This window comes from Lepidochelys kempii, chromosome 14 (assembly GCF_965140265.1).
Source record: "Lepidochelys kempii isolate rLepKem1 chromosome 14, rLepKem1.hap2, whole genome shotgun sequence".
Lineage (NCBI taxonomy): Eukaryota > Metazoa > Chordata > Testudines > Cheloniidae > Lepidochelys > Lepidochelys kempii.
The window spans coordinates 10,108,348-10,134,493 of NC_133269.1; the positions used below are offsets into that span (position 1 = coordinate 10,108,348).

The 26,146-nt window shown below is 47.2% G+C and overlaps 1 protein-coding gene across 3 annotated transcripts; it reads left to right on the top strand.

The window, feature by feature from the left end:
• The first annotated feature begins 198 nt into the window (after window positions 1-198).
• TRIM25 (tripartite motif containing 25) lies at window positions 199-23,846 on the top strand. 3 transcript variants are annotated; one of them, XM_073310340.1, is made up of 10 exons: window positions 199-978; window positions 5,863-5,958; window positions 9,803-10,036; window positions 10,700-10,856; window positions 12,421-12,453; window positions 13,154-13,237; window positions 14,103-14,168; window positions 14,952-14,978; window positions 16,759-16,833; window positions 18,616-23,846. In XM_073310340.1, exons 1-10 carry the CDS (start codon window positions 376-378, stop codon window positions 19,143-19,145), a joined length of 1,905 nt encoding a protein of 634 aa, XP_073166441.1. In that variant the 5' UTR covers window positions 199-375; the 3' UTR covers window positions 19,146-23,846. The 3 variants fall into 3 exon arrangements, with proteins under 3 accessions (XP_073166441.1, XP_073166440.1, XP_073166442.1); XM_073310339.1 differs by having other exon boundaries at window positions 200-978; window positions 12,418-12,453; XM_073310341.1 differs by lacking the exon at window positions 12,421-12,453 and having other exon boundaries at window positions 200-978.
• Window positions 23,847-26,146: the final 2,300 nt, after the last annotated feature.

Sequence of the window (26,146 nt, forward strand, 5' to 3'; positions counted from 1 at the left end):
GAGAGTGCAGCGGAGAGGAAGGGCAATACATGGCAGGAAACCTCTTCCCGGCGGCCCTTGTATCTGAACTAAGCCCCAGCGGCTCCCTGCCCCCGAGAGCTGTGGCCGGGGGTGGCATCGGTTTGCTTGGGAAAATTGCCGCCGGGGGGTGGGGGAGGGATCTGCTCGAGCGCCTGGCTCTGCGCTGAACTTTCCCCCCCCCTCCACGCGATTTCCAGGAACCGCCACCCCGCTGCTCTCCGAGAGTTTCACTTTCCCGCCCCAGGCCCGCCTCTCCCGCTGCCTGCGGAGCGGGTGCCCTGGGTGACTGAGCATGCTCGGTGCACCCCAAAGCGCACAGCCCTGGCCGGAGCCGTTTCCGACCCTCCACCGGCCATGGCGGAGCTGGTGCGGGCGCCGTCCGTGCCCTCCCTGGCCGGGCTGGAAGAGGAGCTCACCTGCTCCATCTGCCTGAGCCTCTTCGAGAGCCCGGTCACCACGCCCTGCGGCCACAACTTCTGCGGGCCCTGCCTGGACGTCACCTGGAGCGGCCTCCTGGCGGGCTTCAGCTGCCCGCAGTGCCGGGCCAGCTTCCCGCGCCGGCCGGAGCTGCAGAAAAACACGGTGCTGTGCCGGGTGGTGGAGCAGTTCCAGAGCGCCCAGCCCGCGGGCCCGGCCGAGGAGAAGAAGGGCTGGGACGGGGGCCGCTCCGAGGTGGCCTGCGACAGCTGCCTGGAGGCCGCGGCGGCCAAGACCTGCCTCACCTGCATGGCCTCCTTCTGCCTGGAGCACCTGCGGCCGCACCAGGAGAGCCCGGCCTTCCGCGACCACCCGCTGTGCCCGCCCCTGCGCGACCTGCAGCGGAGGAAGTGCCAGGAGCACAACAAGCTGCTGGAGTTCTTCTGCCGGGAGCACGCCAGCTGCATCTGCTGCGTCTGCCTGGTCCGCCACCGGACCTGCCTCACCGGCCCGGTGCCGCAGGCCAAGGCGGAGAAGGAGGTGAGGCGGGCGAGGGGCCCCTGCCGGGGAGGGGGGGCGCGGACCGGCGCTGGCCCGGGCGCTAGGCTGGGGTGGCGCCGCTGTCATCTGACCTCTTCCCGCCCCCTGGCCGTCCACAGCTATGGCCGCCAACCTTCCGGCCGCCGGGATCGCTTTTTGAAGGGGAGGGTCCGCCCCGGCCCTTCCCCGAGGCCCCCGCTTCCTCCATCCCCAGCCTCTCTCCTTTGCTCGCTCACTGTCAGCGGGCAGGGGCTCTCAGTGTGGGAGGGGGCTCTGGGCTGAGCCTGGGGCAGGAGGGGTGCCAGCTCTGGGAGGGAGTTTGGGTGCGGGAGAGGGCTCCGGGCTGGGGCAGAGTGTTGGGGGGCAGCAGGGGGCGTGGGGTGCTGGCTCTGAGAGGAGGGTCCTGGCTGGGGCAGAGTGTTGGGGGGCAGCAGGGGGCGTGGGGTGCTGGCTCTGAGAGGAGGGTCCGGGCTGGGGCAGAGTGTTGGGGGGCAGCAGGGGGCGTGGGGTGCTGGCTCTGAGAGGAGGGTCAGGCCTGGGGCAGAGTGTTGGGGGGCAGCAGGGGGCGTGGGGTGCTGGCTCTGAGAGGAGGGTCCGGGCTGGGGCAGAGTGTTGGGGGGCAGCAGGGGGCGTGGGGTGCTGGCTCTGAGAGGAGGGTCCGGGCTGGGGCAGAGTGTTGGGGGGCAGCAGGGGGCGTGGGGTGCTGGCTCTGAGAGGAGGGTCCGGGCTGGGGCAGAGTGTTGGGGGGCAGCAGGGGGCGTGGGGTGCTGGCTCTGAGAGGAGGGTCCGGGCTGGGGCAGAGTGTTGGGGGGCAGCTGGGGGCGTGGGGTGCTGGCTCTGAGAGGAGGGTCCGGGCTGGGGCAGAGTGTTGGGGGGCAGCTGGGGGCGTGGGGTGCTGGCTCTGAGAGGAGGGTCCGGGCTGGGGCAGAGTGTTGGGGGGCAGCAGGGGGCGTGGGGTGCTGGCTCTGAGAGGAGGGTCAGGGCTGGGGCAGAGTGTTGGGGGGCAGCAGGGGGTGTGGGGTGCTGGCTCCGGGAGGGGGTTGGGGTGCAGGTTCCCACCGGGCAGCACTTACCTTGGGTGGCTCCCAGTTAGCGGCACAGCAAGGCTAAGGCAGGCTCCCTGCCTGCTGCACCCAGAAGGAGCCAACATGCCCTGGGGGGTGGGGCGGGCATGAGGCTCTGCCCGCTGCCCCTCTCTGCAAGTACTGCCCCTGCAGCTCTCATTGGCCAAAGCTCCCCATTCCTGGCCAATGGGAGCTGGCGGGGGGGCAGTGCTTGCGGGCAGGAGCAGCTTGCGGAGGGGAGACCCCTGCCCCCCAGGGCTGCGCTGGCTGCTTCCGGGAGCGGCATGGGGCCGGGGCAGGCAGGGAGCCACGCTGCACTGCTGGAGATCCTCTAGGATCAACCAGGAGATCCTCTAGGATTGACTGGTTGGTGACCACTGGTCTACAGTGTTTCTCAACCTGTTTGATAGCAGGGACCGGTTTGCTGTCTTCCTAAACTGTGTTAGGGAGATCTCAGGGACTGAGGCCAGTCCATGGTCCGGTCATTGAGAAACATAGTCTTAGAACAGCAGTTCTCAGCCAGGGGTCTGGGGCCCCCTGGGGGACCATGAGCAGGGTTCGGGGTCGGGGAGGGCACTGCCAAGCAGGGCAGGCATTAGACTTGCTGGGGCCCAGGGCAGAAAGTCAAAGCCCCGCCGTGTGGGGCAGAAGCCCGGGGCCCCTGAGTCCCACCACCGGGACCTGAAGTTGAAGCCTGAACAACTTAGTGGTGTGGGGGCCCGGGCACTTGCCCTGCTTGCTACCCCCTGACGCTGGCCCTGGCTTTTATATGCAGGAAAGCCGTTGTTTTGGCACAGGAGGGCCATGGAATTTTCATAGCATGGGGCGGGGGGGGGCTCAGAAAGAAAAAGGATGAGACCCCCTGTCTTAGAAGATGCCCCTTGCACCCTTCTCAAGATCCTGGACGGCTGCCCCTACTACTGCTGAGGCGGCCTGAGGAGCAGCAGTCTGGGGTGGTAGTTAGGGAATTGCGGGCCCCAAAAGTGCCATCAGGAGCATAGACCAGGTTAGTTCATAATAAAATGACAGGCTCTGAAGGTCAGTTCCACTGCCTGTGAAATCTTTTTCTCTTCCTCTTTTAAGAGAACATTTTATGACATACCACGATACAGACCAGATTTTGGAGCCACTTGGGCACAAAAGGGAGTTTTCTGTGCATGAATCAGCTGGATAGTAATCTAGGCGTGGACTATTAAGGCCTTTTTTTTTTTAAAACTGTTCTGGGGGACATAGTGCTGCTTTAGAACTTGGCACAGGATGCCCCAGTCTGATATTCTCCGGTGCCAAAGATGCCCAAGGTGGGCAGTCTGACCTCAGGCTTATAGGGAGTTATGTTAATATTTTTTAGCCAAGACTAGTGACTCTTTTTGAGTTGTAATAAGGGCTTTTTTTTGGAGAGGGAAAGGGCAGGAGGAAGCCAGATGTGAGCTGTGTGCAATGAGGTGGTGGTCTCAGGCTCATTCCTAGGTTGCCCATCTTATAACATCACCCGCAGACTTAGCATGAATTAGTACTGGCGTTGGACTGGCTGGGGGACAGGCCAAAGGAGTGAATAGGTAAGGGAAGTGGTTGCAATGGGGAAATGTTCTTTAATGGCTAAAGCAGACCTCCGTCTCCAGAGCAGCTAGGTCTGTGCTTGCTGCTGCTGTTGCATATACTTATTGGGTAGCCACTCTGACTCTTTCCTGGGGGGAAATATCTTTCACAGTGACTGCCCTCTTTGTAATTTTCTTTAAATTGCTTTTCAGAGGAAAGAGGGGAAAGATAAACAAAAGATTTATAGCTGACGGTGTGGAAAGAAGTCAGTATCAGAGGAGCCATGTACCTCAAACTATCACAGCTATTGCACATCCAGAAAGCCAGTTCACCTACTTTTTAAAATCCCTGGGGTGAAATCCTGGGCCCAATAAGCTCTCTCAGACTTTAGTCATGGACATCAAAGGGGTCAGCATTTTACCCCAGGATTGGGCCCATTGTAGTAAGCACCACGCACAGTTGTAAATGTGTTTGCAGGATTGGAAACTTAGCCCTGATGCCCATTGAAACCAATGGAAGGGTTTCCCAGGTATTTCAATGGACACTGGCCTTAGGCCCCTGATCCTGCAGTCCTACACAGCTAAAGCCCCACCAATGTCAGCGTGAGATTTGCTGGCGTAGGATTGAATGCTTGAGCCTTACAGTGGCTTTCAGGTTCATGTTTACTTGTTTTGGGGAAGCTATTGCAGACCTTGCCAACATCCATGGTGGCTTAGCCTTTGTCACATGGGGACGCAGCGGAGTAGTGAAGTTCCATTGTTCTTATCACCATTGTACTGTGTGTACTAAGGCTGCCTACAATGATCCGATTGCAGATCCACAAACTCTTGCATCATGCAGAGATGCCTGTGGGGCTTCAGTGGGGCTCTGAGTGGGCCTGCACAGATAAGATGGGGGAGGGGTGTCTGTGGACTCCGTTCTGACCACAGGTGCACACCTGCAGCTTTTGAACCCGTTGACAACAGTCCAGTGAATTATGAAGAACTTGTGCCAGTGGTGAGCTCTTAATTCTTCAGATTTACAGCCATTAGAGCTAGTCAGATCTAGATAGAGGGTCTGAGCAAGTAAAGAGCTGAGCACCTTCCGCTCCCTGTGACTTAAAAGGGAGTGGGTGCTCCGAGGTTCACAGAAATGGGTCCTAAATATTCTTCAAGTGGCGGAATCTGTGTGTAGTAGACCAGGAAAGTAGCCTTCGCAAGGTGGTTTTAAGAGGGATGAAAGTGTGAGGAGTTGAGGAATCACATAGCTTATTAAGGGCCCAGTCTTACAAGCCTTTGTGCTTAAGACGTCCATTGATTTCCATGTGAGATGTTCAAGCTCTGCAATTTAGGTTCTAGCCATAAACATGTTTATGCACAAACACCTCTGTGACTCCCAGGCATAGCTAGTGTGATGTTGAGGCCCAGTGGGCCACTGGAGTGGAAGTCAGCACAACCTGGGTTCTATTCTTGGCTCTGCCACTGGCCTGCTGAGTGACCTTGGGCACGTCGCTTCACCTTTGTTGCTCAAATTTACTCTCTGTAAAATGAGGAGAATGACACTTGCCTCCTTTTGCTTCAGCCTTTTAAGAACTTCAGCTGAAAAGTCTTCTGCACAGGCTGGGTGGTGGTGGTCGAAGAAACATGCTCTGGCTGGGAAATCTGATGGTGAAAACAAATGTGCTTCCCCAGGTAGCTCAATTTGAACCGTTAGTGAGACGTATTGAATTCATATAACAAACCTTTCTCATCCTGCCCAAACTGTATTGCTGTGTGTGTGTACAAAGTAGAACCTAAACACGGTTGGGCAGGGCTTCTTAGCAACACACTGGAGGGAAACTGAGCCAAGATAATAGAACATTGGGTAGGCCAATCTGAAGGCCTATTTTTTGGATCTGGGGTACCTATTTAGGGTGGAGTTAGGTTAAAATTATGTTAAGGTTCATTCTTAAACCCACAAGAGCCAGGAAGGCTGCTGTGATAAGAGTGCTCTGACAGAGGTGCTGTGATAGGAGTACTGCCTTGGTAGACTCATGTCATTGTTACAGGACTGCGTGTGTGTCACAACTCGGAAAAGATGGTGCTGCATCAGTGGTGTTTGCTCACCGTCCCAACTGTGTACAGAGATTGTCTTTATTTGTTTGTACAGTTAAGGAACAATGGATTTAAAAAAAAAATCCAGTGTTGGTGATAAAGGTTGATTAAAACTAACCTTTTAATTTGCTTTTCACTATTTATATGGTGCATATTGGGAAGAGGTGCAGTATCCACGCTTTTAATTTGGGGTCTGATCTGTTTTGTTGCAGTCACAGCTAAAGAACAGACTGACGGAGCTGTATAGTCAGAGTGAAAAAGCTTCTCTGGCACTGGATGAAGTGAGGGTGCTGCAAAGACAAACCAGTGTAAGTGGATAGCCCTTGTTTAAAAATGGCTCTTGTTCTGCTATTGAGGTTATGCTAGCCACTGGGATCCTGGCTTCTTGTATTTGGCTCCTGATAAGGTGCTGTAATACTCAGATAAGAATGACTTTTAAGCGAACACCCTGTGACATACCAGGGTACAATCCAGAGTAATGAGCAGCTGTGTCATCCCTGCCCTGCAACCTTGGGTGCCTTATAATACCTTCCTGAAGGAGCTCCCACCTGGGATACAGGAACACTTCACTTAATGTTGTAGTTATGTTCCTGAAAAATGCGACTTTAAGTGAAACGATGTTAAGCGAATCCAATTTCCACATAAGACTTAATGTAAATGTGGGGGTTAGGTTCCAGGGAATTTTTTTTCACCAGACAAAAGACTATATTATATATATATCTATATACACACACCATATAAGTTTTAAACAAATGATTTAATACTGGTACAGAGCGATGATGATTGTGAAGCTTCGTTGAGGTGGAGGAGTCAGAGGGTGGGATATTTCCCAGGGAATGCCTTCCTGCTAAATGATGAACTAGCAATTGGCTGAGCCCCCAAGGGTTAACTCTCACTCTCAACAAGGCAGCAGGAAAGGAGGGAGGGCAGACAGAGACAGAGGCACACCCTGTTTGTGTTTGAGAGAGAGATGCGCATTTCCCCTTTAAATATGAAGAGTGGGGTCAGAAGTACACTGCCTTGTTAATTAGATCAGCAAGCTGAGACCAGACTGCAGCTGCTGCTTAAGGCAGCAGCTCCCTCCCTCCATGTGTCCCCTCAGTTCTATGGAAGATGGGGTAAGCGGGGTGCAGGAGCAGGGGGACACCCTGACATTAGCCCCCCTCTTCGTCCCTTCCCCCTCCCCCTCCCACAGCAAGCAGGAGTCTCAGGAAGCAGCTCCAAGGCAGAGGGCAGGAGCAGCACATGGCAGTGGGGGGAGGGACAGCTGAACTGCCAGCAGTTGATAGCCTGCTGGGTGGCTGCTGCACAGGGAACTTAGGGGGAGCTGACAGGGGGGCTGCCGGTCCACCCTGGTTCCAACCACCCACCAGCTCGCTGCAACGGGCTGCTCTTCCTGCAAGCAGTGGACAAATCAGGTGGCTGCCAGACGAGCATGTTCCCTAATTGATCAGCAATGTAACAAGGTTAACCAGGCCGACTTTAAGCGAGGAGTTCCTGTGCTCACAAACAGCCTTCCAGCATGCAAGCCACACCCTGAATGTCTGTGCAACTGCAGCCTGGCAGCCTCGTTTGGGTTACACGCTGGCTGGCTCTCACCAGCCTTATAGTGCAGGGTGACCACCTTTCCCCCCACCCCGAGATGTATGTTCCGTGCTGCCCAGCTCTCTCCTTGACAATACAACTTATATAAAGTCTCCTTGTCTGTAATAGAAATAATGTGCACACAGTTGACACCCCAAATGGAGTTTCCCACACACTTCCATTTAAACACACTGGATTAGATAAAACAAGTTTATTAATTATAAAGAGAGATTTCAAACGAGTACAAGTAATGAGGCATAGAAGTTAGAAACGGTTACAAGAAAAATAAAGATAAACTGCAACTGGTGCCTAATTTAACAAACTTTGTTAAATTCAAAGTGAAGTTTTCTCACGACATGCTTTCAGGAGTCCATCGGCTACTTACTTCATTGTTCACGTGCATTGAATGGATGTGGGGGAGGGGTTGGGGTGTTTGTTCCTCCTTTTTATAGTCTCAGACTGTGTCTCCTGACTATGTGGAAGAATATTCCCTGCTGGGTTTTTTCCACCTGTTGAACTTCCTTTGTCTCCCCTTCCTGCTTCATAACTCCGGTTACTGCTTAAATGCAAATTAAGCAGAACGCACATTACTTTTTTTAGGACTGACCTGTTTGCCAAATTTTGCATGGTAGGGCTGTGGTTTGGAATGTGTATTAATAACATCATACAGGGAAGTATTATAACTTCGCATACAGTGTTACCACACACATTTTATCAGGACAATGTTGACAAGCAAATTTGAGTTTTTTCAAGTGATTCCTTACAAGACAAAAATAATTACAATGGTGTGGACATGGACATTCTGTCACATATAGGGTGACCAGACAGCAAGTGTGAAAAATCGGGACAGGGGGTGGGGGGTACTAGGCGCCTATATAAGAAAAAGCCCCAAATATCGACTGTCCCTATAAAATAGGGACATCTGGTCACCCTAGTCACATACCCATATAAGTAGTATTTTGACAGGAAGTGTACAGAAGGCATTGTAATCATCTGACTAAGAATGGCCTATGTTTACATGGTAATCCCCGTTGGTACTAACAATGGAGTTAGAACCCACTGAAAAGCATGAGCCTGTACAGCTTGAGCTAAAGGAATAAGAACCTGGTCCAAGCCCACTGAAGTCAGTGGGAGTCTGCTCCCTAAAGAGGGAGGATAATCCAGTGATTAGGGTGCTAGCCTGGGATTTGGAAGACACGGGTTCAGTTCCATGCTCCACCTCCAGACTCTTCTCTGTGATGTTTGGCATGTCAGTCAGGGCTTGTCTACGTGAGGACACTCAGGAAAACTAATCCAGATTAACTAAAGGTGTGAATTAAAAGTGGATTAGTTAAACTGCATTAAGCCCGTGCATGGACATGCTTCAGAACTGAAAGGGGCCTTAATTTGGTTTACCTTAGATTGCTACAGATGCTAGCTAAGGGATCAGATGTGTTGTCCTTCTTTATTGCAGACTAGTCACTAGAAGGGGACAAAGAACCACATTCAGCCCATAATGAATCCCTCTTGGGGAAAGTGAGGGTAACCAGCTGGCACTCTTTGGGGTGAGAGCACGCTTTGTGCAATCTCACTGCCAAACTGACTGGAGACTGTTTAAACTCCTCCACCTTTCTCTCCCCCCTACCAGTAAGCAGGCGTGTGCATGGCACTGCCCTCTGAACGTGGCGCTTCCGTGAGCTGTGCTGACTGCCTGATATTGTCATCTCTGCTGTACAAAGGAGCAGGGGCTTCTTGAGAGTGTGCGTGCCCATGTAACCTCATGGGAGCGGCATAACTGAAAATGGTCACCTGGAGGCTCCTGCTGCTGACTCCGATGTCATGGGGAGCTGAATTTCTGTGGCCTTCTGATGCTAGGGATGAGCTTCACCCAGCTGGCGTAAGGGGAGAGGAAGTGTAACCTGTTCTAACTCCATATGGACCTTTGTCGCCCTCTAATAGCTGGACCACATACTGAGATCTGAGTCTGCTACTGTCTCCAAGCTAATGCATCTGGTCTCTTAGCTCGTGCTGTTAAATCCAGAGGTCCCAAACTCAATCCATGCTGATGACCAATGGGCTATTACATGCAAATACCCTGCTGGGTCAGAGACATCACACTCAGCTCCTCCCTTCCGAATAATAACTTTGCACCCCCATTGGGCCAGTCTGTCTTGGGGAATCTGGAAGTGCTTTGCAGATGTTAGTTAATGATGCCTCACAAAACTCCCGTGAGACGAGAGTTGTTATAATCCTTATCAAAATGGGTGGGCTAAAGCACAGAGGTGTTTTGACTTCCCCAAGGAGGCAGACCTTGAAGTCTTGATTTGCAATTCTCCTTTTAACCACAAGATGGCACAATCTGCCTTGTTTCTTGCCTAACACTGAGTGATTTTTGGGGCGAGGGTGGGGATGGACTCTGTTTCTGCTCCCTTTGAAGTGAATAGGAGATTTGCCATTGATGTGGGGGGAAGGATAAGGCCCTTTGAGGGGCTGCTGTGGGGAAATGGAATGAAGGCAGAGATATTTCACTCAAGGCTTTACCCCACAAGTAGCCACTTTGAAACCAATGTTAATATGTTGGTGATTTAGGAGACAGCTGCCCGAAAGATGGATTTGCTCAGAAGTGAGTTCTTGGAAATTAAAGCTTTAATAGAAGAAGAAGAAAACCAGGCAATGAAGAAGGTTGAAGAAGAGGAAAAGCGAGTCTGTGATAAGTTTGATTATGTCCATAACGTCCTGGGAAAGAAGAAAAATGAAATTCAGGTCATCAGGGACCAGATTGAAATGACACTGACTGAAGATGATGACATTACATTTTTAAAGGTGAGTGCTGACGTTTGACTTTATGTTTGAGCTCAGAAAGAGACTTCTGCAGGAGCCCTGCTCTGACTTTTTATCAATCTGTTGTCTGTACATAAAAAGAGATTTTTCTATAAAGATTATATTAATAATTTGCGATGTGACTTGGCTTTATAAAAGGCATAGAAATGTGTCCACTGAGTTAACTGTCCTGTGAGTATTCTAGGCAGTGATATTATTTGCCTATTGAATCACTGGTTAGGATTGTTATTCCTGTTGTTGTCTGCATAATCATTTTCTCCCTTTTTATAGGCAAATTATCCTCCAGTTTATCTTTCTTTTCTCCCAGCCTTTAGCCACAGTTGCCCCCTCCTGGTTGGGTCAGTTAACCAGAGAAGTAGTCGTGGTGTAAGTGAAGTTCACTGCTATGACAGTATCTACAGTAGCTTTTCCTCTGTTTTCAGATATCATATGAGAAAATAATCCATGTAGGGTACTTTTTATTGAATTTTGCCATGACTGATTAGTGTTCGAATATAACCTCCCTTCCCCCCAATAAATCAACACACATAAGAAGAAATAATGCAGAAGTAAAATAATTTAAACCAGTTATGACATTCCAGACTCAAATTTTTCTATGCAGTGACTTATCCCTGACTTCATGAGCTCTTCCATATCTTATTACAGAAAGCAGCGAAATTGCGACAGACTTCAACCAAAGATGTTTTCATCCCCAGAATCGATCTGGACCAAAACTTGATACACACCATTTATCAAGGTGCCTTTTCCCTTAAAGAAATAGTGAAACGAACGGTGAATCAACCTCAGGAGAAGAAAATGGAAGGTATGATCATTTCAGAGAGAATTACCACTGTGGGTCCTTGTTTTATTGTTTAGAGATCAAATAGTATAACCCCTTAAATTTAAAATATTCAGAAGCAGACTTTTCTGGCTTGTCACAATTTTGTATATGGATGTTTTAAAACTGTTGGTCAATTGAGCTGTTTTGTAAAGTAATGAAACCCTCCCTCTCAAAATAGAAATACTACAAGTTAAATACTCAGGGTGGTTAGGAAAGAGAACTGATTTAGGTGTGTTTTTGTTTAAAGCTTGTCAACAGGACTAAACAGTGGTACGCTTTATTTACATTTGGATAAACTTATAAGTGTCTTGATACTTTCCCACTGATTTTTGCTTTGACAGAACTCTCATAAAAAGCTATATTATCATCAAGAAGTAGTCTGTGATAAATAAAGAAATTAGTCTTGTATCTCGGCTTATGAGGAGAAATTCACCAAGAGAATTAAAAATATGGGAAGAAATGGAATGACACTTTTTTCCTGTATATCTATAGGCGGGTTTATCTGTGTTCCTAGCACATTGGGCTTTCCCTCATCTGTTCAGCTATTGCAGCCTTGGCATAGAACGTTGTTGACCTTCCATACTCCTCTGCGTGTGTAGAGTTCTGTTGTAGAGAGCAGAAAGTTGGTTGTTTGATACGTGATCTTTGGCTGGGGAAGTAGGGCTGGGTTGAAATCATGGAGCCAAGAGTAAAATGGTGAATGTGAAATATATGTTAGTGAATTTTATAGCACTGATCGAAGGCTGGGTTATCCCCATTAAGCTTTCTAGTTTATTGGCTCCATGTCTGCAAGTCAGACCTGCTGGATGGGACAGATATCCCTCTTATCAAATCAAAAGTGTTAAGCTGTACTTTTTGTCTGAAATTAAGTACATTCTTGAAGTGTGACAGGGTGTCAGGTTTTATACCCTCTTTGTAGAGGTGCAGAGTTATTCTGCTGACTCACCTTGGTAGCCAGCCTGGGCATGGCTCTTCAACTTCAGGTTCAGTCATATAAAAGTGACTGTCACTCAGAAGAAAAAGAAAAAAAATCTAGAGGGAGTAAGTGTTTGTGGGATCAGACTTTTGTTAGTAAGTACAGTCTAGCTGCATGGGTCAGCTATATACCTAAGGATAAAGGCAAATCTCAGAATGGGGGTGATTTTTGAACTATAGCCCACTGTAGGAAACTGGTGGACTTCTCTATAACTAAAAATCCATCTAGTTGAAGTGGTCTGAACCTCTAAAATAAGATGCTTAAACTGGGTTTAAGTGCCTGTTTTAGGGGTTTGTGCCATTTCAAAAAAAAGTAGACGTTTTTTAAAATCCATGTAGTTTAAACTGATGCACTTCTCCAATGTAGGCAAGGCCTATGCACTGTGCTGGAAAGTGAAGGGTGATCTGGCTTGTTTACAAAGTGTCTGAAGAAGCCACGCTATCTTCATCACGTCTAGAGCCAGGTCTTTTGTTGCTGCACACAACCTAGTGGGATTGTAAGGGTTGCTAATAAAGATCAATATGTATCTGAAACAGTTGTACTTACTGATACAAATATCCGTAACAGCAGGTGGACAGTCCAGACCAAGTGTGGAGGAGAAGGGTAAGTTCACCACGCCCTATCCTCCTTTCTCCCCTGCTTCTATCTTTTTCACTCCTTCCCTGGCTGTTTTTAAGTGTGTTTTTATTAAACAGTTACAAAGTACTGGTACTGATCACTGTACCTGACTCTCAGGCAAGACCAAGCTTTTTTTGTTGTACCTTGTATCGGATGTAGGAAGACGACAACATTGTAATGAGCTTATCTTTATAAACTTGTGCATTGTGGTTCATCAGTATTACAGTAGACTGGGAGCTGCATTGTGCTCGGTGCTGTGCATGCAATGAGAGAGAGTCCTTGCTGCAAACAGCTTATATTGTAATAGAGAAAGGGGAAAAAGCTAGAGACTCTATGAAGTCGACTAGTGCCTTTCCTGTTGCCAGGTTCTGAGACCTTACAGTGATGTCTGGCAGCATAAAACTCTAAGAAAGATAGAAACCGCTATTACACTATTTTTACAGATGCAGAAAGATGCAGAAAGATGAAGTGTTTGTGGAGTCGGGATCTTAACTTAGCCCCATTAAGCTGAGCAGGAGTCTTTACAGGAGCGGGGCTTTAATTGAACTCCCAGCTCTGCCACAAACATGGGCAGAGATCTCCTGAGTACCAGCCAGATATCTTAACCCCAAGACTATCCTTCCTCTCGTTGTAGCTTGTTACAGCAATACAGCTGTAAAATATGATGTGTGTGATTTCATTGCAGCAAATCCACAGTGGAAACCTAAGGCTTTTCAAATAAACACTTCAAATAAACTCTCGGCATCTGGAAGAAAAGCTGTGGGATCACGTAAGTTAACAATGTGGCCATCAAAACCTAAATGCTGCCCATACAATTTTCCCTCTAGCAGTCAATGCAACAGTATCCTCTAGAGCAAATAGATGATTACTAAGGGGCACCGTCAACTTGAAAACCACATCTCTGTCTGAAAACATTTTTTGAATAGCAAGCTTCGCCAAGAAGACTAGAACTGACAGCTCAGAGAAATTATTCCCCCAGCCCTCAGTTTGGTTAGATTGTACACCCCAGTGATGTCAGCTGTACGGTGCATGTGGCCGATGGTTGCGTGTCTTGTCTCTTGCGCTTGTGTGGTGGCATCCCTCCCAACAGGGCAGTGCCCAGCACTGGGAAGTTCACGCCCCTCCTCTTTCTTAGGCGCCGCCAGAGGGCGTGTACCTGTAACGGCTGCCGCAAAAGGCAGGCAAGCGCACTGAAAGGCGGACCCAAGCAGGGTTGGTTTGTTGCTCCTGCACCCACCCAAAAGGCTCCCTCCTTCCGTTGATGCTGGTTTATAATCCAGGGCCCTGGTCCTGTGAGGTGCAGAGTTCTTTCTGCAAGGTGCAAACCCAGTGGGAGCTGAGAACATCTGGTTGAGTGCCTAGTGAGGGCTAACCAAGCAAATTGCACATGGTGTGGTGGCCTACTGGTCTGTAGCTCAGGTTCTGCTATGTGTGTCCATGCAGGTGGAAAGGCTAAGCAAACCTCTCCTTGGCCTTTGAGCTCTCTGCCTGCTAGTCCAGCTATTCCACAGTAACGGTGCAAGGAACCGAAGTCTCGATTAAGCTGCCCATAAATGTCTGTTCCTCCACTGTTGTTGCATGTGATGCGTCCTGCTTTATAAGCTTGCTCATGTTCTCTCTTCTCCCTTCACAAGAAGCTCCAAAAATAGGTAAAGCCCCTCAGAAGCCTCAGTCGGAGTCGAGTGAGGATGCAGACATGAGTAAGTGATGGATTGTTCATTGTTCTTGTTGATCTTGCTCATGTTTATGCTCCTGGGGCCCAATCCTGCCAGGTGCTGAAGCCAAGGAGGGGTGGGAAGGCAGACGAGATTATCTATGGGTCCCAATGCAAGGTACCAAGAAAGTGCCCTAGGTAAGCACTTTTGAATTGATGTTTCTTACCTTGACGTTTTTCAGTCTGATTTAGCAAGGTCTCCTCCATTCCATTGGCTTAAAAAAACAATCACCTCATGAAGAAATGACCTACGTATAATATAGAGCTATTAATCTGTAGCTAGAGCTCTTGAAGGCAAAACAAACATATAGCAACTAGCTATCTTGGATGTAGACACAAGCAGTGTTGCACGGGTCTTACATTAGCTGTGCAGTAGTGGTTTAAAAACCACTGGCTTGACCCTGAAGTGCTTGACACTTAGATCATCCATTGGTTTCAACGGGAGCTCTGTGCCTAGAGCACCTGCAGAATCAGGCCCTATATTGTCAGAGTTAAACTGACTGGTAGTGTATGTGTCAGCCTGTTGGAGAAGTAAGCAACCAAGTACACTCTGTGGGTGTGTATGTGTAGTAATTAATTTCCAGCCTGAAAAAGTCTGCACTGGTCTGCAATGTGCCAGCACTTCAGCTGCTGTTAACTGCAGGAATTCCACAGGCTTCAGCAGAGCTATACCAGCTGCAGCGTTGTTCTTATGTGTCAGTGGATGTCGTTTTTAAATGTTAATACATCCGGCCTTACACTGAGTAACAGAGACCTTTTATTTTTTCAGGGGATAAAAAAAAACCTGCCAAATCTGGTAAGTGCAGAACTTCAAGAGACTTTTACTCCAAAAAGCAAAGCAAAACATAGTACTTAAAATGCAAAGTGGAGGATGGCTGACTTCAGTGTGCTGGAGGCAAGTGGAAATGAGCGCTTAGCTTGTGAAGGCTCCTCATGTCTCTTCAGGACAGAGGTGTCTGGCTGTGTCAATTTAACTCACAAAATTGTGTGTGAGAATGGTCCTCTGTGGGCAGTCAGTGGGGACTGGACCCCAGACTCCTCTCACCGAAAGCCTGGTCTCTAGTGCTTGAGCCCAAGGACGAAGTCCTCTAGCTGGTCTCTGTAGAAAAGTCATTAACCTCTTCTGTGGACGAGCCACTAGGGAGGATCCAAGACCCCCACTGTGGTAATGTGAACTGCATGTGGAAGATACATAATTGTCAAGTTTGGGTTAATAGAGGCTCTGGAATGGAAGTGCAGGGGTGACACAGGGCAGCCTTGGGCTGCATTTGGCTAAGCTGTGAGGAAATTAGTCCCGGGGGAATTCTGTGCCAAAAAATTTAAAATTCTGCCCGTTATATTGTAAAATTCTGCATATTTTATTTGTCAAATAAACACAATATAATCAACCCCCCACAGTTCAGTCCTCCCTCAGTTCAGTCCTCCAGCCATCATCACCACCCCATCAGTTCAGTCCCACTAACCCCATCGACCCCCTGCTCTCAGTTCATCCTCCCAGTCCTCACCCCATCTGCTCAGAACCTACCATCAATACAGACCCTCACCCCATCAGCCCCCACCCTCCTCACTTCAGCCCCTAGCCTCACCTCTGCTCCTTAGAGTTCTTCACTCTCCCCAGGCCTGAGGAGCCCCCAGCGAGAGCCCCAGCCATACCTGGGGCTGATAGCGGGAGCATTTTGATAGAAATCATAAATTCTGTGTGGGGGAAAAAGAAAAAATTCTGCAGGGAACATTAGTTCTGTGCAAATTCTGCAGAGTGCAGTGGTGCAGAATTCTAGCAGGAGTAGGAAATGCACACAGTGCCTGAGAACAGCTGCATCAAAGTCCCTGGAAAAACTCCCCCAGATGTAGGCCTGTATTTCCTGCAAGGGGAAAGGTGTCCTCCATCCTGATTTCTCTCATGGGTGTCGAGGGTGCTGAGGGCTTTGCGGGAGGTGCTGTCCACCCGCAAGATTGGGCCCATGATGACTAGCTCAGGTTGCAAGTCCCCCTCTCACGCATGACTTGCTGAACGCTTCGAGGAAAAAGTAGCTAAAAGTATAAGATGGGGAACTGGGTGACACAGGGGACTTGGCAATAAGATGTGAAGCCGCTTAACCTCTGTCACAGTTTCAAATCCGGCCAAGGTCAGTCGTGGCCTGTGTGAAATAAGTTAGTGAGCAGTCCACACCCAGAACCTTTATCACAGCAGCCACCAGGGGCTGGCTCTACAGAGACACACGAAAATGTAAACTCAGCCTGCAGTTTGCCTTTCCCCCCAGAGCTGGTCCCTGCAGAAAAGGGTAATGACTGTTAGTGGGTCAGGGCAGGGGCTGCCTGGCTGGCATGTTCCATATTGTACCTGTTCTGTGGCGAACAGAACTCACTCTAGTAATACGCTCTTTAATACAACCACTGGGATTTCTCCAGGCTGTCCCATGTGCAGAGGGGTTCTGGTTTTCTATTAATCTGAGATTCATAGATTTAGCTTTAGGACAATATTGGATTACATTTAAAGAAACTGTATGAACTCTGCGTGTTCCCCAATGACAAATTAAGTGACATGCTATTGTTGTCTCTCTCTTGCATAAATTCAGCACCAAACACTGCGAATCCAGGTGCAACATCCCTTGAAAGCTTTTTAACAAAATCGAGAGAGGAGCTTCTGGAGTGTAAGTAACCTGACGTGTTACATTTTAAAAATGACTGACTCTTCTTATGATCATGTTAGACTTCACTGGTATTATGTGAGTCACTTCTTTCTGGATCTTCATGTTGCTATGGCTTTATTAATGTACTGAAATTGCTGGTTAACTGATATATATGAGGGGAGTTACTAGAAAAAGGGTAAGGCTGTTAACTACTAAAATACTGGACCTGTTGCCAGAGTAGGTCAAATTCACTGCTAGCATAGGTGTGACACTAAGTTTAATTGAGGTCCACCCACGTATGGCCCTGCTGGTTTGGGATCACTGTTCCAAATGAGTTTGTTGGGACATGGTATAAAAATTCAGCCCCGCAGGTGGGGTTCGTTGAAAGTTAATGGTGTTTAGGCACCAAAGGCATTTTTAAAAATAAGTGTTAGGTTCCTAAAAGAAGGGAGACTTCAGAGTGGAAGATAGTAATTGCAATGGTGAATCGGACCCATGGCCCATCTAGTTCAGTATCTTGTCTGCGGCAGTGGCCAGCACCAGATGCTTCAGAAGAAAGCCCACGGTGGGTAGATATGGGATCATTCCCCCAACCCTAGGGTGGTCTCATCCCGACCCCTAAGAGTTGTGGATTGCTTTCGAGACCCAGAGTGTGAGGCTCTCTCCCTTCCAGTACTCTCTGCTAGCGCTAATGGTTAGGACTCTGGTGATCTCCCTACAGCTACGCCGTGTTGGCGGCATTCTGGAATGCTGCTTGTTGCCTCGCTTGCCCTCTGGCACTCCACTTGTGCTTATGGCCTGGGGTTCTCATGCCAGTTGAAGCCGGGCATGTTGCAGAACTCTGTCTTGGTAGGGGTGGTCACCTCCAAGCAGGGGTGTAGGTTGCCTTTCAGTGCCACATCGATAACCCCAGCGCTGCCAGAGTACCAGGGCTGTGCTGTCAGTTCCCTTGGGATACAGCGGGAAGGGATCCTTTCACTCTCCTCCGCCACCCTGAAATCACCCATGCCACAGAGCAGCAGTCGACCCACTCCACAACCACGGCCGTTGTCTCAGGGCTACAGGTGCCACCACGGGTCCTGGCCTGGGCGCCCAGCCTGATGGAGGAATGACTGTTGGTGCAGCGTAGTGATGGATCAACAGGCGCTGCCTTCACCCCGTCCCCATGTACTGATCCAGGTGGCAGACCCTGACTGCAGGCATCTTGCTCAACACCCACACTTCCCTCTTTCTGTGCACCAGTTCTGCTGGATCAGAGCCAAAGAGTAGTGGATGCAGGGTTAATTCCTTGGAGGCCGCACTTCTTATGGTGATTGGTGGGGTGGGGGGTGTAACCCGGTCAAAATGACCTTGAGGATATATGGTTTGGTGGGATGCGTTGTGTTTTTAATCTGTCCTTATTAGTTAATACATCGCTAGCTCATTCACTTTATATGTGGCAGTGATCGGACTGTGTGTAACACTATGTCTGAGTTAGGGGATCATGTGGCCAGAGAGCACTGAGGTAAACATATGTGTGTGTGTGTGCGAATCTCAAACTGCTACCTTTCCTCTCCTTCCCAGCCTGGCCGCACTGCAGTGGCCATACCTGTCTCCCCACCCGGAGGGGAAAGTGTGTTGCATGGCACTAGCTGCCACGCTGAAAATGGGAAGCTAGTGGAGAGTAAGCAGTGGGACCAGTAACTGTTCCATCCCTTCGCTCCCCCGCTCTTTGTACATACACACACACACACACGAACATGCCTGTCCGTGCACCCCCACCTTGCCTTAGTACTTATAATGTATCGATGGGTTTTTCCATAGATGCTGCTAAAATCACGCTGGATTTCAACACCGCTCATAACAAAGTGCTGTTATCAGACAGAAACACCAAGATGTCGGTCTCTGAAATACCCCAGAAGTATAACCCCCACCCTCAGCGCTTCACCTACTGTTCCCAAGTGCTGGGCTTCCAGTGCTTCAAGAGGGGCATCCACTACTGGGAAGTGGAACTGCAACGGAATAACTTCTGCGGCATCGGCATCTGCTACGGGAGCATGGAGAGGGAAGGGGCGGACAGCCGCCTGGGGAGGAACAGCAACTCCTGGTGCATTGAGTGGTTTAATTCAAAAATTTCAGCCTGGCATAACGATCTCGAGAAATGTCTGCCCAACACCAAGGCCACCAAGATTGGTGTGCTGCTCAATTATGAGGGAGGCTTCGTTATTTTCCTGGGTGTTGGCGAGAAACATAACCTGATCTACAAATTTAGAGCGCAGTTCACTGAAGCGCTCTATCCTGCTTTCTGGGTGTTTTCCAGTGGCACTATCCTTTCGCTGTGCCAGCTGAAATAATAGGCTGTCACACCTGAATCTGTTTGCTCAGGGTATTTACATCTGCTCGCTCCCTCTCTGTCTTTCAGGGATTCACTATGGTAGTTCTAGCTTGCTCATTTAATTCAAAGCACATACGTTCTTGCTTTTAGCTTGCTGGATGGCTTTTTCTGGTGGCTTTCTGCTTATCCAAAACCACTAGACTGCAGTCCTGCAAGTACTGGGAAGTTACTGGTTAGAAAAGCAAGATCTACAGAGTGGATTTAGTGCTCTGGTTTGACATGTGTGAAGAAAGGTGGCTTTTACTGCACATGAATGTAAAGGAGAGCGAGAACTTTTCTCCATCTCAAAGAAGATTTTACCTGTGAATATTTCCAGTTTTATAACTTACAAAAATAAGGTCCCAAAGGGCAGAACAGGAATTCTATTTTTAAACCTCCTAAATTGTAATAAATAAGGCACCTAGTTTTTATAGCAATATTAAAGAAGAAGGATGCAACAGCTCCACTGTTCCTTTTTCTACAGAGGGAGACCCAGATTTTTGCCACACAATGCATCAAATGAGTCTTGGGTCTATCCGCACCAATATCACTCTGTTTGGGCAGGAGGTTTAACTGGCTGTAATATGCAGTTTGGGGGCTGGTGCATCCCATTCTTCCCATCTGAATTCCTAAATCCATCGGTGGAGCACTGATGACCGTGAAAACTCTCGGAGGTTTTCCCTGCAATCACTAGATAGCAAAGGTGGTTCAAGCAAAAGTCTTTAAAAGAACCCGATTTCTTCTTTTAAAAGAGAAATGATGACTATGAGACGAAATCAAATGATTTTCATGGCTAAGCACAAGGGTCAGATCCAATTACCACCGATGTCAGTGGGAGTTTGATTCTGTCCCGAATGTAGGAATTTTTTTTTTTTTCCTGAAAAAGCCCAGCAGCGTCCTCTACCTCTCTTGCTCTATCCCGTCACTAGTTTTAGAGGTTGATTTTTGCTGTCTGATTTCCTGTTGCTCAGGCAGTCGTCTATAGGCAAGAGACCGGCCTTGCACAGGTATTGGGGGGCCTTTTGAAATGGTTAAACCTATGGAAGATACTTCCTACACGTGGTTTGTCTAACACCATTGCAGATGGGTGTGGGTTGAATTAAATAAATACACGTCTTTAGCACTGAATGGTAAAAGCCAACATGGGGTAGCATGTTGGAATAGAAGACCAGAAACTTTTAAAGGAAAGGAGCAAGTGACCGTGATATAACCAAGAACCATGTATCGAAGCCAAGTGTCTTCAGAAAGAAGCCCTGCAGAAATTCCTCTGTAGTAGCTAGGGTTAAGAAGTTACTGATTTATCACTTGTGTATCTGAATTGTCTTGAAAGCTTTGATGGGATGGAACAACTCAAATTCTGAACATTTGTGGGGTATTAAAGATCGGAAAGGTGAGCAGCACCACAAATTGCTCCTGCCGTAGAGATCAAGGTGCTTTTCAATGCCACCATTGAAAAAAAAAATAAAATAAAATAAAAAATCCCTGTTTGAAATGAACAGAATTTAAAAAAACACATCTAGTTTTTTAGGTAATCTAAAGGGTCTGTTTGCTATGCCTTTTGGAATGAAGCATCCAGTCTCACATAATGTATCAGGGTGCTTTACTTCTTCACATTATGAATCTCTACAATACCTCCTTACATTTTGAGGAGGTTGTGGGAAGAAGTGGAGAAAAATATCTTGGGCTTGCCTAATAGTATTAATGTTCTGCTCATTCACCGCAGGGTCAGAGAATTTTCTCTTTCGAAGTATGGCATTCCCTGAGTACCAAGTCTTTGTGCCATTTGGTCATGATACTGAGATCATTACAGTGGCTTCCAAAAGTCTGAAAACTGCCTTAGGGCAAAATTGAAGCATCGTTCTGAGCGATGTGTCCCCTTTGGCATTGAATCTGCATGTGGGCTGGCGAATCTTCTAAACTAGCAACATGTTGGAAAGGATGATAGAAGGAGAATATGTTTCTGGGAATGCATTTTTTTATTCTCCTGATGCATTGTTTTTACTTTATGTGCTGTGACATGGGTTTACTTTGGAACCTGTATAGCAATTGCTCCTTCCAGGCATTGTCTGCGGTATAGGAGACCTTTGCTGTAGTTCATAACTATAAAACCCTCTGAAACTGGAGAAACAACTAGGGGACGCAGCTAAAGGTTGGAGATCTGAATGTCTTGTGCTGATAAGTAGGAGTCATTGAGAGGCTTTCCTTGCTAGATCTCGGTCCTCAGACCAGTCCATAAAGAACTGGGAAGATGCTGAAATTGACCATATTTATTGGCATGTAAAGCTCTTCATAATGGAACTTTGTATGCCCTGTGAAATATAATGCAAAGCCACTGCAGACTCTATAACATTAGAGAGGAGACAGTATTCACAAGAGTTTTGGTGGCAGAATTTTACAAGGGCTGAAGTTTCTGAAGTGCTTTAGCAAAGCAAAGTATTGCAGCATTCCAGCCTGGATGTTTAACATCAACGTCAACTGTCTAGTCGTTCAGAGACACCAGATGTCAAAAATATAATAATATTCCTTTGGTCAAAAAGGGATTTAGTTAAGGAACTAGTATGACCTCAGCGCTGGATCACAGTGGGGTTATTTGGAATAGCTGTAGTATTGAAATATAGAATGGGCCAGTTCATCTTTCCAAAACCAGTTCAGCAGGAAAGCAATCTGGAATGCAGGACAAAAACACTTAAAATAGCTTAGAGAGCAGGAGCTGATGCTGAGCTGATCAGAGACAGGAACTCACTGACTGTGTAGAACTCCTCACAGGAAGGATCATAGACAACATGAGCGTGAACAACGAGGAAGAAACCAGTGCAGTGCTGGACAAAGTTGGAAACCAAGTAATTGACAGGACAAAGACAGAGCTTTATGATGTTATCCAGTGTGACTGCCAAGAAGAAAAAGATGCTTTGATGGGACAAAAGACCCTTGATGTATGGCCCATCAAGAACACACACGGGGGGGACTCATTGGAAAGTGGGTCTCACTGCTTTCCATGTGCTGGGTTCCCCCACCTTCCGACTAAGGTGATCTCAGTCTTGTTGAAATATTCAGGAGCTCTGGGGTCTTATTCCCCATAATGAATCCTGCTTATTGCTCAGGAGAGCTTTGGATTTTTCCTCCATAAGAAATGGGCAGTTGACTCTTCCTTAAAGAGTCCTACCTTGTATTCATTGTAGGTGCTCATTGGTCTCTTTCCCTCCCTAAAGAGTCCTCCTTTCTATTGAGGAATTCTAGGATTTTTATGGGATTTGGGATCTTTTCCTTGTGTGAAGTCCTGCAGAGATTTCAGGTGCTCTGGACTTTTATCCACATAAGTGTTTCTAGTTTTTACTCATCGTCTGGGAGGTGCATGCTCTCCAATAAAGAGTCTTAACTAGTATTCAGGCATTTTGGATTCCCTTTCACATAAGGAAGCCTACCAAGTTTTCTGATGTGCTGGAATGTTGTTCCCCACTGAAGAGTTTAAAATACTCCCGGTGGACAGTCCCTCTAAGGATCTCTGCTTTTGGATGCATGAGTATTCTTTAGGCCTGTCTGCCCATCCTGCAATGCACCAGAGCAGTAAAGGGCCACTTTGGAGTAATCTTGGGAAAGGTTGTGCTTTGTGGTAGCAACTTGCGTATTCCTGTGCTGCCCATGGCTGTCAGCAGTGGGAGTCCAATTCTTGTAGTCCGTGCTCTTTGACAGAGATCCACAAAATGAAGACCATAGTTTGGGGATCGTTGCACTTCTGTATGATATGGAATATGTGTCATGGATTAGCGGGGGTGGACAAACAGTTGTATTGGTAACTTTTATTTTCAGGCTAGCTGCAAGACACGTGGTTGAGATGTCTATACTATTCTTATAAAATCAAATGAGAAACACTTAACAGTTTCTTGCAAATACAGCCAATTAAGTTATAGTGTTTAGTGCTTAGCTTGATACACTTGCACTACATTAGATGGAATATCTGTTGTAAAACAGTTGATGGTAGACGTAGCATAATAAATTTGATCAATTGTTTTCAATGCAATCTCAAGATGATGCAGCTAAAACCTCATAGGTAGAGTTTTTTTCCTCTTCCAATAATGGTATAAAAATAGTATCTTTTTCATCAGTTTTAATACTGACAATAGATATAGTCATCCAGTGGATTAGTTCTGTCCATAAGAAAAGTCCTTTTAAACTTAATTTTCTAGGAATTCACTCTGGAAGAAAGGTGACCCAAAAAGCCAGGAGCATTTTGGGGAGTGGGAAGTGTGCAAAAATGTAACGAGTGGAAGGACACAAATATTCAAAATGCTTGAATCACTAGATCATTCTTTCTGTAATTTCTCTGCATGTGAAATTGGTTAACAAAAAATCTTGTTGCTAAGAAAAATAACAATTATAACGAGTTTTATTGAATGCATCTTTGATTAAAATTGTCTACAGTAACTAGGATAGTCCTGAGAGCCAGTTGATACTTATTGTGCTCTCGCTTTTAACGCTTCTATGTAGTGATGCATCAATAACACCTACAGTCTGTCTCATCAAGGAAGCCTGTAGCCATGTATTTGGGAGGTCTATCGTGTTGTTGGGACTAATGATGTAAAAGTTGCATGGTGTGATGAATCTAATATCTGTTATGATCTTTTATTGATTCTGCAGCTGAGTGAAAGTTTTGTGAATTCAATAAAGTTTGATTGTCATGAAATGACGTATTTAGTGATTTAAACTGAAGAGGCCTTGCTCCCTATAAATGTGGACTATATAATCCACAAATAAACAGTACTTGGGGTGTCTTATAACTGATTAAGTGATTGGAGTGTTGTGGGGAAGGGAGGGACAAACCATGTTGTACAATTTTTATATAGAGCCTTTCTAAAAAGTACCCAAGCACTTCACGAACTATACAGAGAGCATTCTTCGTCTGCCACTGAAATGCACCCAGCTCTGGGCTGGGACACTAACTGCTAAACAACTGCACAACATTATGGTTGAGGGAGAGAGGTGTAGAACATTATTGCACCCAGCGGAAGCTGCAGACAGAATTCAGTATAAGCAAAAAACTGGAGGAAAAGGGAGTGACTACTGCGACTTGCCTCTGGTATAAAAATGCACCAGGGAGTCTCTTTGCATACGTATTGCCTAAAAGATTGCAGCCTGTAACTAGCAATAGTTATTTAATACTTCTTTCATAATAAAGCCCAGCGACCCGGATTGGGCTGGAGGACCTTCTTTGCTAGGTAAGCACTCGCCACGCAAAAGTCGATATAAGTGACTGAGGAGCACCCAGACAAAAACTAAGTGAATGTGATCCTTGGTGACTACTGAGAACGCCACCTGCTGTGATGGGTATTCTTAAGTGACATGGATCTCTGTCCCTGGCTTGCTTTTTCCTTTCCAGCGTCTCCGTGGGGGAAAAGATCGGGGGAGAGAGAGATCTATTTCTCCTCAACACCACCTCGCCTAAAAAGAAGACAATGGAGAAGTGAGTCAATGTCTAGTTTTAAAACTATTCCCCTGGGTTTTCCTGTTCACCAAAAAAAAGGAATATTCTCTTCTGATACAGCTTTTATCACCGGAGTAGCTTGAGAGCACATTGAGAAACGCCTAACCTCTTTCGTGCTTGTGTGTGTGTGGTGGGGGTTCTCCCAGGGGAAGAACTGAGTGTGCAGTGGAGAGTTTGGTTTTTGCCTTAAGGTCTACATGGTGGGTGTGCTCTCGCTCTCAGCTCAAAGAAGGGCGTCTCACACTTGAAGGTGGTGAGGTTTGTGGTAGCCCTTGATTTCTGTGGGGAGTTTGTTCCACACAAGCGGCTTTACAGTTGCTTTGTCTTTTCAAAACAATGTATGTAAAAGAAATCAGACTGGTGTACATGAGAGCCCAGCCTGAGCCACTGTGCTACCTTAAGCAAGACACCTTTCTCTTCTGGCTGGTAGTAAGATGCCTAGGTGCTCCAATGTCCAAGTGCACAGCTCTGTCCTCAATGCGATGGGTCAGCCAAGACTTCATTGCTTGGGTATTCGTTTGTAACTTCTGTTCTGGGCAGTATGTTGACCTTATTTTATGAAGGTTCCTGGGAAAAGGGACTCTAGAATGCTCTCCTCATTTTTGCATGCAGTTTCCATGTGGTTATATGCATGACTAAAAGGCCAGGATTTGGCCAATGCTTCAAAAGGGAGACAAATACATATTTGAACCTTCCTGAATAAGGTCTTGCAACATTGGGCCTATAGGGCATAGAAGAAAATGAAGAGTATTGTGAAGTGATCATTATCCATGTGCACGTAATTTTGGGGGGTGGGAGGAGACATAGCTAATATTAAATTCTAGGGTATGATTTGGAGCTCACTAATGCTGGTTTCACTCTGATTTCAATAAAGTTAATCCAGATTTACACTAATGCAAATGAGGACAAATCAGATCGCGAACAATAGCCTGTGGACATGTGTATGGAAACACTTATCAAACCGTCAGTTTCCAAATGTTTGTTTCCCTCATAAGAAATAATTTTAGCCTTTCTACAATGTGCAGCGTTTACTTCTTCCTCTCACCGTCCCCCACCCCCCACCTTCAATTGAGTGGCTGCAACTTCTCAAATAATCAATATGTCCGTTAAAAACATGTCCTGGTGTGGCCATTGTACCCCTCCTATTCAAAGGCCATGTCATTTAGACTTTCATGGGCAGCTATTTTGTCCCATTAAAAAGTTCAAGACAGCAATTTGTGAATCCTGCTCAGCCAAGGAGAACTGTGGAAAAAAGGAGTTACTTTAAAAGTCAATTAATTGTGGTCTCTCGGAGCCCTCTTCATTCATGTTTTTTTCAAGCCTTGTCACTGGCTCACATCTGTCAGCCCTGTGTTTCCCAGGCTGCTATCGGATGCTGTTACATTGTAAATAATGGCTTTATTCAGGCCCTTTATTGGACTTTGTGTGGTAGACACATTTGTATATCATTTTACGGTGTAACAATTCCATTTACATAAAATATAGGCAATTATGGGAGTGAG

Bases quoted from the DNA above. Each gene is read 5' to 3' on its own strand.
- TRIM25 (XM_073310339.1), top strand. From the start codon at position 376: ATGGCGGAGCTGGTGCGGGCGCCGTCCGTGCCCTCCCTGGCCGGGCTG. The intron at 5,959-9,802 runs GTAAGTGGATAG...TTGGTGATTTAG, and splicing joins TGCTGCAAAGACAAACCAGT to GAGACAGCTGCCCGAAAGAT. The intron at 12,454-13,153 runs GTAAGTTCACCA...ATTTCATTGCAG, and splicing joins ACCAAGTGTGGAGGAGAAGG to CAAATCCACAGTGGAAACCT.